The sequence below is a fragment of the Nicotiana sylvestris genome, chromosome 12 (genome assembly GCF_000393655.2).
Source record: "Nicotiana sylvestris chromosome 12, ASM39365v2, whole genome shotgun sequence".
Classification (NCBI taxonomy): Eukaryota; Viridiplantae; Streptophyta; class Magnoliopsida; order Solanales; family Solanaceae; genus Nicotiana; species Nicotiana sylvestris.
The window spans coordinates 18,988,372-19,006,126 of NC_091068.1; the positions used below are offsets into that span (position 1 = coordinate 18,988,372).

At 40.3% G+C, this 17,755-nt stretch overlaps 1 protein-coding gene across 2 annotated transcripts in view; it reads right to left on the reverse strand.

Moving 5' to 3' along the window:
• Positions 1 to 13,068, reverse strand: part of LOC104223512 (uncharacterized protein At1g32220, chloroplastic) — a 33,729-nt gene extending 20,661 nt beyond the window's left edge. For both annotated transcript variants that reach the window (XM_070164941.1, XM_070164942.1), the window contains exons 1-5: positions 12,912 to 13,068; positions 11,103 to 11,265; positions 10,917 to 11,005; positions 8,045 to 8,100; positions 7,903 to 7,958 (exon numbers count right to left, since the gene is read on the reverse strand). In XM_070164941.1, coding sequence (XP_070021042.1) covers positions 7,903 to 7,958; positions 8,045 to 8,100; positions 10,917 to 11,005; positions 11,103 to 11,265; positions 12,912 to 12,955 — 408 coding nt within the window. In that variant the 5' untranslated portion in view covers positions 12,956 to 13,068. The remainder of the gene's footprint in view (positions 1 to 7,902; positions 7,959 to 8,044; positions 8,101 to 10,916; positions 11,006 to 11,102; positions 11,266 to 12,911) is intronic.
• Positions 13,069 to 17,755: the final 4,687 nt, after the last annotated feature.

Consider the following 17,755-nt stretch of genomic DNA (forward strand, 5'->3'; position numbering starts at 1 on the left):
GGCGTTCCGGTTCTCGTGTCTGCCTCTTCTCCCTCCCCTTCGCAATTGTGTATGGTTCATTGACAGCAAGTTCTTCAACGCCTACATCTTCTGACTCATCTTTAACCTGAGTCTCTTGATCCTTTTCCTTGGCAAGCTCCACCGGAAGCTCCACCTGCTCGTTGTTCTTGTTTCCTGAAAACTCCACGGAAACTTTACGGGGATCAAGTATAGAGGATTCATCGAAGGTGACATCTCTACTAACTATAAATTTGAGTAAAGACAAACACCAAAGTTTGTACCCTTTTACTCCATCCACATACCCTACGAATATGGCCTTCTTAGCCCTTGGTTCAAGCTTTCCTTCATTAACGTGATAATAAGCTGGACACCCAAATACTCGTAAGTATGAATAGTTAGAGGGTTCACCTGACCATACCTCATTCGGAGTCTTAAAGTCAATTGCCGATGCTGGAGATCGATTGACAATATGAGCAGCAGTGTGAACTGCTTCAGCCCAAAATACTTTGGACATTTTGGCTTGTAGGAGCATACAACGAGCCTTTTCAAGAAGAGTTCTGTTCATTCTCTCGGCAACTCCATTCTGCTGTGGGGTATGCCTGACAGTCCTATGTCTTGAGATCCCATGAACCTTGCAGAATTCATTAAACTCTTCATTGCAAAACTCCAAGCCATTGTCTGTGCGAAGATACTTGATTTTCCGCTCCATTTGATTTTCAACCAAAATCTTCCACTCTTTAAATGCTTCAAAAGCATCACTTTTTGCCTTCAAAAAATACACCCAAACCTTTCGTGAGAAATCATCAATAAAAATGAGAAGATACCTCTTTCCGCCCTTCGATGGAAGTTTAGAAGGACCCCATAAATCTGAATGGATGTAGTCTAGCACTCCTCTTGTCTTGTGTTTGCCAGTGCTGAAGCTGACCTTCTTCTGCTTCCCTAGAACGCAGTGCTCACAGAAGTCAAGCGTGCTGATCTTCTCACCTTCCAAAAGTTTACGATTGCTCAACATCTCCAGTCCACGTGCGCTCATATGACCCAGTCTCATGTGCCATAGTCTTGCCTTGTCATCATTAGATAACTGCACTGTAGATGCATTTGCAGAGCCAACAATGGTGCTTCCGGCCAATGTGTAAAGGCCGTTCTCCAGCTTGCCTTTCAGCATGACTAAAGAACCTTTAGTCACCTTCATAGTTCCTGCTTCGCTCATGTACCTGTAGCCTTGTTCATCCAGAGTACCCAAGGAGATCAAATTCTTCTTCAGATCAGGAACATGACGGACTTGTGTAATAGTCCTCACGATTCCATCATGGCAGCGAACCCGAACTGAGCCAATGCCAACTATTGCACAAGTTGCATTATTGCCCATTACTACGGTTCCTCCACTTTTCTCGTAGCTGCTAAACCAGTCTTTTCGGAACGTCATATGCAGAGTACAAGCAGAGTCTAACACCCATTTGTTTTCATAACTACTATTATTATTACACGATGTTGTTAGTACATAATCATTATCAAAATTATGTACCTGTTCAACTGTAGATGCACTCGCCTTTTCCTTGGACTTTGACATTGGGCAATCTCGTTCAAAGTGCCCCTTCTTGCCACAACCCCAACACTCTGTATTCTTCTTGTTCACACGAGACTTTGATCTGTGCTTTGATTTGGTCTTTCCCTGTTGGCTAGTCCGGCCTCTTACAAAGAGGCCACTTGCCTGGTCATCTCTATCTCCTTCAATGTGCCTCCGCACATCACTAGAGTTAAGTGCCTGCCGCACTTGCTCAAGCTTGATAGGCTCCTTGCTATACATCATTGAATTCTCAATATCACGATATCCTGAAGTCAATGAAAATAGCAAAGCACATGCAAGCGTCTCCTCCTCCCTTTTAATTCCTGCAATCTGTAAGTCCATGACAAGTTTATTAAACGCATCTAAATGATCTTGTAACGAAGTACCTGACCCCATCTTAAATGTGTGAAGACGCCGTTGTAACAACATTCTTGTTGTCACTGATCGGTCTTGGTATAGCCCTTCTAGCTTTTCCCACAACTGTTTGGCCGTCTCTTCGGTACCCGTACTCACTTCACAAAGCACGTTAGGTGCAAGGGATAGTTGGATTGCACTCAATGCATCCCCTTCAATCTTCTCCTTGTCGGGAGCTGATATATCCGTAGGATACTTTCCGTCAATAGCATGGATTGAACCTTCCCTCCGCAGTAACGCCATCATCTGGATCTTCCAGATATTGAAGTTGTTGCGTCCATTGAATCTATCAATTTCAAACTTCATGGAACTCATATTTGCTTGTTCTTTCTCCTTGGATCGTTAAAGAATCCTGTCGCTCTGATACCAATTGTTAGCGGAAACGTAAAAGAAAGAACACAAGATTTAACGTGGTTCGGATCAAAATAATCCTACGTCCACCAGAGAACAATTGCCCTTTTAATATTAACAAAGGAAGGGGAGATTTCCCAATTACACTTAAGAGAATTTCTCTCTTAACTCTCTACTCACTACAATGTATTGTATTATTTTGGGATGATTTCTACAAGTGAAGGAGTGCATCTATTTATAGAGGTAAAGACCTCCTCTTGATGTCATTGGTGACATCAAACTACCTCCTCTTGATGTCATGGGTGACATCAAAGGAGGAAGCTTCCTCCTAGCATCCACACCAACTCTTTCCACCAACTCTTCCAATTGGCATGTCATTGTTGACTAAACATAAACCAACATTTTCAGCATGTCATTGTTAACTAAACATAAACCAACATTTTCATCTATGAATGGGAAAGACAATGACCTCACACATATGATGCCTTCGATAGTTGTAATACGTACTTTTCAAGCTTACTACAAGAAGACAACTAGAATTAACAAATGTTTCTTCTTTCTTTTTTTTCAAAGTTTTAAAATACTTTTATTTACAATGTAGTCTATTACTATATTCGTTTAATATATGTACTTTCTATACACATCAATTTGCTTAAAATACCAATATATATATATATATATAAAATATTTTGTTGCTTAAACTATGTGAGACATGTTGCTTTGTTCCTAGTGTGTTCTTGTTTTGTTGCACTCTATTTTCAATATATTCTGTTGAAACTTGTTGCTTTGTTCCTGATGTGTTCTTGTTTTGTTACATTCCGTTTTCGATATTCCGTCACCTATTGATTTGCCTCTAGTGTGCTCTTTATAGTCGTTTCCCTCTAATGGTGGTTAATCTGTCTAGCTCATTTGTATTTGTCTACGGACCTTTTAGCATTCTTTAGGGTACTTGGTCTCACATACCATGCTGCGACTATCATTCCTAGTTCATTAGTTGTGTCCCTACTTTTGTGCATTTTAGTTTCGAACTACTTGCACTGTTTTTTAGTTCTCCGCTACTTCTGTGGTAGTTCGTGCTTAGTGTGTATAAGATTATAGTGGTTGTACCAAACAATGGCGGGGGAAGGTCATGTCCTCGGGAGGGTCCTCCGAGGAGATAGGGGGTTGGGGGGCAAGGGTGGTAAGGATGCCTCCAGGTTGAGAGTTGGGTCTTAGAACATAGGGACTTTGACGGGAAAGTCTATAGAGTTAGCGAAGATTCTCTATAGGAGGAAGATCAATATAGCTTGTCCCCAGGAGACTAGATGGGTGGGAGATAAGGCACGGGATGCAGATGGGTTTAAGCTTTGGCACTCTGGACGCGGGGGGGGGGGGGGGGGGGGGGGGGCAAGAACAGGGTAAGTATTTTGGTTGATAGGGATCTCGGGAGCTAGTGGTGGAAGTTAGGAGGGTGAACAACAGGCTAATGGGCATTAAGCTAGTTGCCGGGGGGTTTTACTTTTGATTAGTACGAACGCACCTCAAGTGGGCTTGGACGAGGAGGTCAAAAGGCGTTTCTGGGAGGATTTAGACAAGGTTGTGCGTGGTATTCCGCACACTGAGAAGATTTTCATAGGAGGGGATTTCATGGCCACATTAGGGGGGACGTCTGGGGGCTACAATGACGTGCATGGCGGCTTCGGTTTTGGAGTTAGAAACGGAGGTGGTACTTCACTGCTGAATTTTGCTAAGGCTTTTGATATAGTGATAACTAACTCTAGTTTCCCTAAGAAGGAGGAGCATTTGGTCACCTTTCAGAGTTCGATGGCCACAACCCAGATTGATTATCTACTCTTCATATTGATTATCTACTCTTCATTATCTACTCTTCAGGAAGTGGTCTGATAAAGGTCTGAAAAAGGTCTGTGCGCAGAATGCAAGGTCATCCCGAGTGAGAACCTTACATCTCAGCATAGGCTTCTGGTCATGGACTTAGAGATCATGAGGAAGCGAAGAAAGAGGGTTGTGTTTGGTCTACCTAGGATCAAGTGGGGAGCTTTGACTAAAGACAGAGCACAAGAGTTAGGAGATAAGTTGCTGGCTATGAGAGCACGAGCATGGAAGAGTAGTGGGGACACAAGTGGTATGTGGACCGCGACTGCGAATTGCATTAGGGAGGCTGCTAAAGAAGTATTGGGGTCTCAAAGGGCTCATTTGGTGGCCGCAGAAGGGATTGGTGGTGGAGTACTGAGGTTCAGGGGAAAGTGGAAGCCAAGAAAGCGGCATATCTGAAGTTTCTGGAGAGCGTCGACGATGAGGTGAAGAGGACGAATAGGAAGCAGTATAAGATGGCCAAGAAGGAAGCGAAGTTAGCAGTTACTACTGCGGCCAGGACTGCCGCGTTTAAACGCCTATATGAAGAGGCAAAGGAGGGGATAAGAAGTTGTACATGCTAGCCAATGGACGAGAAAGGAAGGCCCGTGACCTGGACCAAGCGAAGTGCATCAAGGACGAGGAAGGCAGAGTGTTGTTGGATGAGGCACTTATTCGATGAAGATGTCGGACTTACTTCTATTAACTCTTGAACGAAAAGGGGGATAGGAGCATTGAGCTAGGTGACTTAGAACACTCTGTGAGTCGTCGGGACTTTGGGTATTGTAGGTATACATATAAGAGTCGAGGAAGTTGAGGGGGCTATACGTAAGATGAGCAGGAGTAGAGCGACTGGTCCAGATGAGATCCCGGTGGAATTTTGGAAGAGTGTAGGTAGGGCGGGCTTGGAGTGACTCACTGGGTTACTTAATGTCATTTTTTTCGTCGGACTTACTTCTATTAACTCTTGAACGAAAAGGGGGATAGGAGTATTAAGCTAGGTGACTTAGAACACTCTGTGAGTCGTCGGGACTTTGGGTATTGTAGGTATACATATAAGAGTCGAGGAAGTTGAGGGGGCTATACGTAAGATGAGCAGGAGTAGAGCGACCGGTCCAGATGAGATCCCGGTGGAATTTTGGAAGAGCGTAGGTAGGGCGGGCTTGGAGTGACTCACTGGGTTACTTAATGTCATTTTTAGGACGAAGCAGATGCCTGAAGAATGGAGATGGAGTACGATGGTCCCGCTGTATAAGAACAACGATGATATCCAAAGTTGCAACAACTACTAGGGCATCAAGTTACTAAGCCATACTATGAAAGTTTGGGAGAGGGTGGTGGAGCTGAGATGGAGGAGGATTGTGATTGTTTCTGAAAACCAGTTCGGATTTATGCTGGGACGTTCGACTACGGAAGCTATTCATCTTGTTAGGAGGTTGATAGAGCAGTATAGGGAGAGGAAGAGGGATTTACATATATCGACTTAGAGAAGGTTTACGATAAAGCGCCAAGGGAGATTCTGTGGAGATGTTTGGAGGCTAGAGGTGTTTATGTTGCATACATTAGGGCTATTAAAGACTCGAGTGAGGACCATGGGAGGGGACTCAGAACACTTCCGAGTTAAGATAGGGTTGCACCAAGGGTTAGCCCTCAGTCCATTTTTATTTGCCTTGGCGATCGACGCACTCACGTGCCACATACAAGGAGAGGTGCCGTGGTGCATGTTATTTGCAAATGACATTGTTCTGATTGACGAGACGCGAAGCAGTGTTAACGAGAAGTTAGAGATTTGGAGGCAGACCCAGGAATTTAAGAGTTTCAAGTTGAGCAGGACCAAGACAAAATACTTGGAGTGCAAGTTCAGTGGTGCGGACCAGGTAGTGAATGAAGACGTGAGGCTTGATTCGCAAGTCATCCCTGTGAGACACCGTTTTAAATACCTTGGGTCAATTATACAAGGGAATGGTGAAATCGACGATGATGCTACACACCGTATTGGGCCGGAGTGGATGAAATGAAGGCTTGCATCCGGTGTTTTGTGTGATAAGAACGTGCAACCAAAACTTAACGGTAAGTTCTATAGGGTGGTGGTCAGACCAACTATGTTGTATGAGGCGAAGTGTGGCCAGTCAAGAACTCCCAAAAAGACAAAGGTGGTTGAAATGAGGATGTTGAGATGATGTGCGGGCATACCAGGTTAAATAGAATTAGTCATGAAGTTATTCGGGACAAGGTGGACGGCGAGACTTAGATGGTTCCGGCATGTGAAGAGGAGATGCACAGATGAACCAGTGAGGAGGTGTGTCATGACCATGGATAAGAACGTGCGGAGGTTGAAAATAAACCTAAAGGGTTAGGATAGGTAGCCGAGCATTGTCCTTATCTGTAACAACAGTAGCTTTAGTACATGATTTAGTGTTATTTGTGTATTTTCGTATTCCTGGACTTCTGTGATTGTTGCTTTCGTTTCAACTTTCTGATTGCAGTACCTAGTGTTAGTTTTGTATTTTTGCTTCGGTTTTCTAATTGGTGTGCTTGTTGTTGCCCTTCCTTTTACCTTTCATAGCAGAGGGTCTACCGGAAACAGCCTCTCTCCCTTCTTGAAGGTAGGGGTAAAGTATGCGTACACACTACCCTCCCCAGACCCCACTTGTGGGATTACACTGGGTTTGTTATTGTTGTTGTTGTCACAGTCAAAGTCAAAGGTTTCTTGATGGCATGATCGGCTGCCTTCTCGTTGTAGTTGAGTGAACATTCCATTTGACAGCCTTGAGGCTTGTGGAGACCTTTGTAAGGTTCTCTGTAGGAATTTGCTTTTTTATCCTACTTTGAGCCAAAGTTTGGATGTCTTTAGTGGTAAGCTGTCTACTTTGATTTATCTACACCTCTGATTCTTCTTCTTTTTTATATTTGATTCATTGCTTCTTTGAGCATTGAACAAGGATTCAACTTCATATACTTGAATTTTGGGTTCATCTCTTTCAAGGATTCAATCCTCCTATCTTTCTATCTTCTAACTTAAAAGTCTTCCGCTATCCCTGCTCGCATCACAAGTTACCAAAAGAAAGCTAATTCTGACCTAAATTACCAAAAGGAAGCTATTTGTTTTCTGTAGATTTTGGCCATGGTTTAATTGTTCTTAGCATAAACTCTCAAGATTTCCGGTTAAAATAAAAAGAAACAGATTAGCATATTTCACCAAAAAAATTCTTCAGAAATTACCACAGATTAGCATCTTTCTCCATAAAAACGATTTTTTAGAAATACCACAACTTAACCACGCATCTCGTAAAAAATTTAAACCTACTATTTATTTATTTTTAAGAAATGGAAATAGCCTTCAAATAGTAATCTACTATTTTTTTTTTAAGAAAAGGAAATAGCCTTCAAAATCGCAGTCAACAACTTTCTTGGCGGGGTCACTGACTAAGATAAGGAAGAGAATCTTGCCAGAAACCACCGAAACTTTCAAATGATCCACCCCCTCTATCACCCGAAAAGAACAGACAAACAGAGACAACAAAAGATAGGTAGTAGCATTTCTGCTTCAGTGTGCTTTAAACTCCAGTAAGATTCCAGATAGCAAACATGGTAAAATCCAGGGTTAAACAGAGACAACAAAAGATAGGTAGTAGCATTTCTGCTTCAGTGTGCTTTAAACTACAGTAAGATTCCAGATAGCAAATATGGTAAAATCCAGGGTTAAAGGCAGTACATACAACAGAAGTTACTCCCTTGAGTGCATCCTTCCATGAATCAGTTGAAAGTAGGTTTCCTATCAGCAGGAGAAAATGCATAGACGCCAATCAGAATCAATACAAAAGGAGAGCAAAAGTAGCTGCACAATGAGAATAGCCAAACCTTGATGCCAAATAATACTGTTAGCCCAAGAATCTTGTATGGATGACCTTCCTGTTCTACAAAACAAAACAACTACTACGCCTCATTCCCAAAAAACAAGTAGGGATCGTTTATATGAATCCTTATTTCTCCATTTAACCTCAACTCATGTCATCATCATATCAAATACAATAAAAGCGAATAATAATAATAATAATAATGATAGAAGTTCTCTAACAAGATTAATAACCCGTTTGGCCAAAGCTTTTCCAAAGCCAAAAGCACTTTTTTCAAAAAAAAAAGTATTTTTTTTTCAAAGTTGAAGTGTTTGGTCAAGCTTTTAAAAGAAAAAAAAAGTGTTTTTGAGTAGAAGCAGACACAATTTTAGAGAAGCAGAAAAAAGTGGTTTCCCCCAAAAGCACATTTCTGAAAAGCATTTTGAGAAAAATACACTTAGAAGCACTTTTTAAAAGCTTGGCCAAATACTAATTGCTGCTCAGAAGTACTTTTGAAATTAATTAGCCAACATAAACTGCTTCTCACCAAAAGTACTTTTGAGAAAAAACACTTAGCAAAATAAGTTGATTTTAGAAGCTTGGCCATACATGCTATAAAACTTATTCACAACTAGTAGATATCATCTATATGGATCGTCTCCTCGATTGTGCTCTATCTATAGCTAAGTCTGCATTGATTCCAAGAGGTTGTAGGTCTTTCGAGTCTTTCCATGTGATTTTAGGTCTACCACGTCCCTTTAACACCTTCACTCACCATAGTTTCGCACCGACATGTCGACGCATCTGTAGGTCGACACATGACCTACAGATAGGAACCCTAATAAAAATCCGCCAACTAGAGAAGCAGCCAAGGGGACCTTAGAAGAATATGATAGATAATAGAAGACACAACCGGACACTCTTAGATTGCCCCACACACTTTGATTGAGTCCGAAACTATCTTAAGCACATTTATATTACATATAGCGGTCATGCACAATGAACTTCAAAAAAAATTAAAAAAAAATTCATGATATGCATCCTTTTTCAATGACATAAGGAAACAAAAAGGGGAAGGAAAAAGAACCTACAAAACCTAGTGCCTAATATTGAGAGGCATTATAGACAAAACCGTTTCCTCTAAATGATCATAAGCAACTTGCATTTGATGAATCTACCTTCTAAAGATTTGTTAGTGACTCAGAGAGATTGGAGTAGTGCAACGTACCAAGCTATATAATTTTATACTAGCAAGTGGAAGGATGCCAAACAAGTGGAGCAAACTTATTGAGCTATACAATGAAAACGTGGTAAATAATGACAATGCTTAGATTTAGAGCCAGAAACCAATTTAGATTTATGCTTGCTATAAGTATTGTTAAAGGCAAAAAGCTCTAACAAGCGCTTTAGGTCTATTTGGGCTTTAAGTGAAAAGCGACTTAAAGTATGGGCTTTAGTTAAAAAAGGCGCAATGAAGAAAATAAATTAAAATTTATATGTAATTCAAGAACAAAGTAACAAATTCATTCATATTGTTTCCCTTAGCAGCTAATACACTTATTTCTGATTATAGTTGTTGTTTAGTGCCTCTTGATTCAGGAGAGAACTCATAGGCAATGAGGCGCACGCGTTAGTGCCTTGCCTTACACTAAAACGCAACTAAAGCGAGGCAAAGCGCCCTCCTTGAGCTTTTTTGAGCTTCAGGGATTAAGCGCGCCTTAGATGAGTTTTTGGCAATACTACTTGCTATCTGATGCTATGATTCTTGCTAAAGATAAAAATTATAAGGAGCGGAAAATAGATCTAGACATGATATTCATTGACCTAGAGGAAAATATATGAAAGGGAATCAAAAGGCGGCTTTTGTTAGGATTCCATAAGAACTAAATTCATATCAAATATATGAATCTCATAAAAAGGGTAAGTATGAAGGTACAGCCACATTAGTGGTAGGATAAACAAAGAAATTCTTCTATTCGTTTACACCAGGGATTTGTTTTGAGCGCCTACATTGTTACTCTAGTTATGGATGAGCTATCTAACAATATACAAGATAGAGTCCCACAGTGTATACTATTTGCAGACAATATTATATTAGTCGAAACTAGCAAGGATGTCAAGCAAAACTTGAACTATAGAGAAGCACTCTAGAGAGTAGAGATTTTAGGAAAATTAGAAATAAAACTGAATACATACTATAAATTTTGGCAATATAAGTGAATGAAGATGAGGTGAGATTATACAGAATGACAGTACCTAAATGCAAACAATTCAGATATCTAGACTCATCTCACACTGCAAAGTTTTCATACTCTTCTTTTGTTGTTTGTTCATATTGCAACTTCTCATGTTCTTCAGTCTTTCTTAATACGTTTTCCTTTTCCTTATCTCTTTCATCTAGGTCTTTAAAGGGTAGGGAGATGCTTTAGATGCGTGGAAGCAGGGAGAAGGTAAACTAATCTGAACAATGTGAACTATGGGAAGGTGGGATGCCAATATGATTTTGTTTTCCCTTTTCCCTGTAAGGCAATATCCTTTACTCTAGTCAAAGAGCCAATCCTGCTCAACCAGCATGGGCAATGCGCAGTTCAGGTGTCTTCCCAGTTGGTAAAATAGCAGTTTCGGATGTTCAAGACGTAATGTGTCAAGTCATCTTAGATATGCAAATGCTCAATTGGAAAAGAAAGAGCCCATGGAAAACTCAATATAATATTCAAATGACAGGCTCACTAATAGTCTGTCAAATCACACTTTCACAGCTGGAGCTAACCAAAACAAAAGGGACAAACTCTGCGAAACCTAGAAGTATGCAACAAGACAGTTCTTAGAGAAATGCTCATGCTCCAGTGTAGAAGACATACATAACTAACTGACACAGCGGAAGTGAAGCAAAATACCTGCTAAGACTAGCAACTGTAAGACCACGATCCAGAGCTTCTTTGCAGACATGTGAGCCGACAAATCCATTTCCACCAAGCACAAGTAACTGAAGTGAAAGTTTAAAGAGTCACTTCAAATGAGCAAGTGCAAGCAATAACATATGACATCGGTATAGTCCTGATAAAACTTTAAAACGTCAACACCTTCTCTGTTGGGGGTGGAGGCATATTTACTGTTTCTGCTTCCTCAACTTTAAAGGAGTCATCTCTTTTATTGGACTCAGTCGCTTTCTCAACTTTAAAGGGCTCATCTGTTTTATTGGATTCCAATGACAAAAACCGAACATTTCTGGATGAGGCGACACTCCTGTTTAAAAAATTGTAAATCAGCAAAGCTAGAAAAACATATTGTCTCCCAATGATTGAAATTATACCTCATTTTTACAACGAAAGAAATTAACGGTTTCCCAGTAGAATTAAGAATAAAGAAACAATGAGAAAAGAAGTCAAATCACCATATGCACAATCCTCGAGGTGTAAAGATAGTCTACTGATATCTAAACAAAAATAATATCAAGACCAGTGAAAATATTAAAACAGAAGTTCAAGGAATAATATGGAGGTAAAGGGATACTCAGAATTGTATCTGCAACAGAAATAAATTGTTTCCGATGTTGTAGTCTAATTTATCAATAAATAACTTGGAAACTCAAGAACATGTCCCGTATTTCAACTACACCTTCAATATTGTGGTGTCTTTTTTTATTGTTAATAGCATTTGTGTTATCTTGCAGGAAAAATATCACTTCAGCTGTGCATATAATGCACAAATGGAATTCTTTTTTTTTAAACTTCCAAAACCAATGCATTTAATTACCAATAAGAGAATCTACAGGGGAATCTACCAAATGCTCAGGCGATATATACGAATGTTTTAGCACATTTGCTTAATATTTGCTCATACAGTAATCTTCCTTCCATCTTTTTAGATTTAAAACCTCTTATCAGGCAAAATATTTGTTAACTCAATTAAAATCCTGGAGATCAGCCCAAGACGCATTATATTTGAAAATTCAAAGTCCTTATGATGTATTACAGCCACTGTTACACATTCCCATATTTTTCATTTTGCCTCAGAAATACTAACGATCTGACTTTGCAAGAAACTAACAACAGGAGAACAAAGAAAAGAACATTGCAAACTAACTCTAGGAGAATATTGGGGTCGTTTGGGTTACAAGGATAAGGGATTACAACCCGGGGAAAAATGCTACTTTTATCTTATGTTCAGTAGAATTCTTTTAATTCCGGGATTGCTCCTGGGATTGTTTATACCATAATTGTGGTATTACTTTTATACCGCACTCTATGTGGGATTACAATCCCGGGATTATATCACGGGAAAAAAACAACAAAATGACACATTGCCATTCTCCCAAGCTTTTCTCTCAAAGTCTTTTAAGAAAGTCAAGGTAAAATTAGAAATAGAGGTTTATCCAAGTTTATCTAGTTTACATCAAACAATGTTTTATATGATATCCTGTATACCTCATTTTTAGTCCAATGAACTAAACATCTGCCAAGTGTCTACCAAATAATGGCATCATTATTTTATCCCACACTATAGTCTCGCATTATAATCCAAGTATAACTTGTTCACAAATCAAACGACCCCTAAAGAAATTGTTCTTTGCTTGATAAAAAAGACATAATAACAAATTGTCCAAACGAAGACTTGCATCTTCAATTAATCTAACTAAAGAATAAGAAACAAATGTCAATAAATATAACGATCATCATTTCCCATACGCTCGAACAGAAATCCCAAATTGAACACATTAAGAATAGCACAGAACAAAATCCACAATTTCACAATACACATAAACAATTAATAATGCAGAAAATTAACAAAACAGCCGAGAAATTTAGCTTCTGATTAGTGTAATAAAATAAACTTCACATTCGACCAATTCAAACAGATGAAATGTAAAATTAGGGCTAAAAATAGCTCACGAGAATCTGGAGAGAGAAAATCGAGCTTGGATTAAACGTGACATGATCCGTTCACCTTTCGTTTGAATTGCTAAGCGCTGCGAATTGTTTCTGTACTGCTGCTGCTGCTATGTATATTTAAAGGTTAGAGGGAGAGAATTACGTGGACGGTTTATGTAACGGCACGCAAGTAGAACATGTGGCTTTATATGTGCCGAAGCCGACTTTTGAGTTTCTTTTTCACTAGGGAGTTATTACCGCGGATAATTTCATAATACAAAGATAAAACAGTATTTATTACTCCACCACAAGCCTTGAACTAAATTTTAAGGTTGGAGCCAATTTATTCGCTAAAAGTATGAGTTCATAACCAAAACTATCCTTTATGTCCGGAGATAAAGTCATTTTCATCATTTATATATACAGGTGAGCATATATCTTTCTTCAAAGTTGTAAAAGTTGAGCAGATTTAGTCCACTTAACGGAAGGACACTGTAATAATCCAATCGGTCATTTTACTTTTTAGATGTTCGTTCCCCTAATTAAGACTCCACGTATGTGTCTTTACTGTTTTATGACTTGCGAGGATGGTAGATTCGTGTTTGAAAGGGTTCAGGTTGAAATTGGAACACTTAGTTCCTTAATAGTGGCCCATAATGGCCAAGTTTGATTTGAGTCAACGTTTTGAGTAAACGACCTCGGAACCGGGATTTGACGGTCCCAATAGATTTGTATGGTGATTTTGGACTTGGGCGTGTGTTCGGTGACCCGGGAGCGTTTCGGCGCTTAATGATGAAAGTTGGCGCATTGAAGGATTTCAAGTTCTTTAACTTTGGTTTGGAGTAGGTTTTGGTGTTATCGAGGTTCGTTTAGGATTCCGAGATTGGAAATAGTTTTGTATGGTGATTTATGACTTGTACGCAAAATTTGGCGTCATTCCGAGTTGATTTGGTAGGAATCCGACATGCGGACGTGTTTCTAGAGGATCTTGAGTTTCATGATTGAATTCATGCGTTTTGGCATCTGATTCGTGATTCTAGATGTTATTTCGATGTTTTGATCATGCGAGCGAATTCGTATGAAGTTTCTAGACTTGTGTGGATGTTTGGTGTGGAGTCCCGGGGGCTTGGGTGAGTTTCGAGCGCGTTTGGAGTGTTGAAGGAACTTTAGTTTTCTAGTTTTGGTCTGGTGCTGCAGGTCTCGCAAATGCGAGGTTTTACTCGCATTTGCGAACCTCACATTTGCGAGGTTGGGGAAAACACTGAGGTCTTTGCATTTGCGAATATTCCTGCCGCTTTTGCGAGCTGCCCATCTTCGCATTGTAAATTTTTTGGTCGCAATTGCAACCTTGACAGAGATGGCCAGTCTTCACATTTGCGATGCTTTTGTCACATTTGCGACCATCGCATTTACGTTGCGACATCTGCGACTAGTACAAGGGCTTTTTATTACGGGACTTAGCTTCATTTCCCTCATTTTCTACTTGGTCTTAGGCGATTTTGAGAGCATTTTGTGGGGGAATTTCATCAATATCAAGAGGTAAACAATCCCGATCAGTTCTATAGCTAAACACGAGAATTACGGGTAGATTAAATATAGAAAAATTGTGAAATTAGTGGGATTTTGTGAAGAAACTAGGTTGATCATGGTTTTGGTGGTGGAAATTGAAATAAATTATATATTTGAGTTCGGGGAGGTTATGGGTAACTTTTATATTAAAAAAAAATTCGGAATTCAGGCACGTGGGCCGGGGATGAATTTTAGGAATCTTCCAAATTGGGTTGGATAATTACTCTAATAGCTAAATTATGAACTTTTGAGTATATATTGATTAATTTATATAATATTTGCCTAGTTTTGGATTGTTCGGCACTGACTTGAGGCTTTTAAAGTGATTTGGGGATCGAAAAGTGAACTTTGGAACGAGGTAAGCCTCTTGCCTAATCTTGTAAGAGGAAATTTACCCCATAGGTGTTCTAAATTACTATTTGCTACTAATTGTGAGTGCTACGTACACACGAAGTGACGAGGGTCCGTGCGTAGCTACAAATCATGCTTATGTTCGGGTAGTTTTAGGACTCTATGATGTAATACTTATATTAATTGTACTCTACTTTTTAATTTAAGTGCTTAAATTATATTGAAACTTGATGAAGGATTCATAAAGACCGAATTTCATTTACTTTGAGTTTATTTCATTTACTTTGAGTTTTGGCGGGTTACTTGACCGTTGGTAGAAATTGTGCCTCCTTGTGTATTAGTCTTGTAGTAGCTGTTATATTGGAGTTCGTAGAGTATTCTCTCTTCTTGTGGAGCGGGCCAAACGCCTCGGCAGTATAATAGATGCATCTATAATTTGCGTCGGTCGACCCTCGGCAGTGTATATATTATTCTGGGTATGACCTCGGCATAATGCTCGAAGTCCGATTACACTTTATTATTTACATGACTTAAGACTTTATAATTTACTTGATGGCTCATGTTGGTTAAAGTTACTATATGTTAATTGGAGATCTTAAATTGACATCTAGTTAAAAGATCATTTATTTATTGTTCATTACTGCGTTATTACTATTGATGTATTCCATGCCTATTTAGAATTTCTGTACTTTATTTATTGGCCCATAGTAAGTGTCGATGTCGATTCCTCGTCACTATTTCTTCGAGGTTCGACTAGATACTTACTGGATACATGTTGTTTATGTACTCACGCTACACTTTTGCACTAACCATGCAGGATCTGAGGCAGGTGCATCTGGTAGTCATTCAGGCGCACACCCCCGCTACCCCGAGGCATAGTGGTGAGCTTCTCTCTGTGCCCATTCTGCAGCGCATACAACCTCTCTTCTGTATTTATTTTCTGTCTATATTATTCCAGACAGTAGTATAAGAGGTTTTGTATATTCTACTAGTTGCTCATATACTTGTGACACCGCGTTTTGGGAATATTCTAGTAGACACTTTATGGTTTTGAGTATTAAATTCACTGTATTTACTCTTTCGTTAGTTTATGCTTTACTTTTCTATAAATTTTTACTAATCATTCTCTTAATAAATAAAATCAAATACTTTGAAATTATTTTAAAAATAATTTCATGACTAATCCATCGTTGCCTTGCCTAGTGGCGACGTTGGACGTCATCACGGCCTATAGGAGAAATTGGGTCGTGACAGCTTGGTGTCAGAGCACTAGGTTCACGTAGGTCTCACAAGTCATGATCAGGCCTACTAGAGTCTTGGGATTGGTGTGGAGACGTCCGTACTTATCTTCGAGAGGCTATAGAGTGGTAGGAAACTTCTCTTTCTTCATCTCCTATCGTGCAATTAATGTTGTGCTAAGTATCTTTCTATTATTCTCTCACGGATGATGAGAACGTGTGTGGCAGATGTACCCAACCGTGGAAGAGCTACTCCCTATGTTGCTAGAGGCCGAGGGAGGGCTCCAGCTTCTGCCAGAAGACAAGGGCATCCTAGAGTTGCTCCAGTTGTGCCACCAGTTGATCCAGTGGAGGATCATGTTATTGATGAGCAGGGCGAGGTACCTGCAGTTGAGCCTGCCCCAGCATCTTTCATGTTCACACCATTCCAAGAGGTCATAGGCTATATGCTGCGGTTCACGGACTCTATGACGCAGGCTAGTTTATTTCTAGTGGACCCAGTCATATCTCAGGCGAGAGGGAGAGCAAAGACCCCTACCGCTCAGGCTCCAGGGCATGCTCCTACCGTATATCAGACCTCAGGTTCACTACCCGTGGATGGGGCTCGGCCAGTTGCAGTGGCTATACCAGAGCCTAGACCAGCCGCGACAGGCGAGCTACAAAAGCTATTGGATAGATGGACCAGGTTACATCCTTCTGCCTTTGGCAATGAGCTACATGAGGACTCCCAAGACTTTATTGATCATTGCAGGGACAGATAGCACAACATGAGAGTATTAGAGTCCCACAGGGTGGATTTTACGACCTTTTAGCTGAAGGGCAGGGCCCGTAGATGGTGGCAGTCCTATCTTCTCAGCAGACCAGTAGGTTCTCCTCCTTTGACTTGGACCAGTTCACATGTCTCTTTCTGGAGAGATATATCCCACCCTCTTAGAGAGAAGAGTTACGGGGTCAGTTCGAGCGGCTCTAGCAGAGACAAGCGGTCTCGATATTCTGGAGGGTTCAGTGGTGCTCCGTCTGGGGGCAAAGGTCAGTTTGTGAGGTGCCAGTCTAGCAGGCCCACGTATCTAGCACCGCCGCCTTCTCGGGATTGTCACGACCCAAACCGATGGGCCGCGACGGGTGACTGAATCCTACATGTCAAACACCCCTAGCATGTGTCTAAGATATGAACCTGAATAACATTTGCTGTTACGAAAATAACACACATGAAGGAGACCTGCCAACAAGGCATATGTACGTATACATGCAGAATATAGTGGACGAGCCAGCAAGGCTGCTATAGACAACTATACATCCAAAACCGAAAGCTGACAAGGTCACATACAACCCAATTAGACATACTGCCTAAAAACCTCTAATAGAAACATAACTGTACAAAGACGAGACTGATATATATATACACAAACGTATTATACCAAAATCAAAAGCAACTCCAGATCAAGTGGTGCACGCCAACTCTCGCTGATCAGGGATCCTAAGAAGGGGGACCGTCAGCTTGCCTACCTGCACCTGCGGGCATGAAGCACAGGTCCCGTAAAATAGGGCGTCAGTACGAAAAATATACTGAGTATGTAAGGCATGAAAATTAGTACGTAAAAGACATAGATGAACCATGGAATAAAGAAACACATCTTTAAATCTGAATGACTTTGTAAATTTTGAAACGTTTATAATATCATGCACGTGCGTATAAATGTTGTGTCA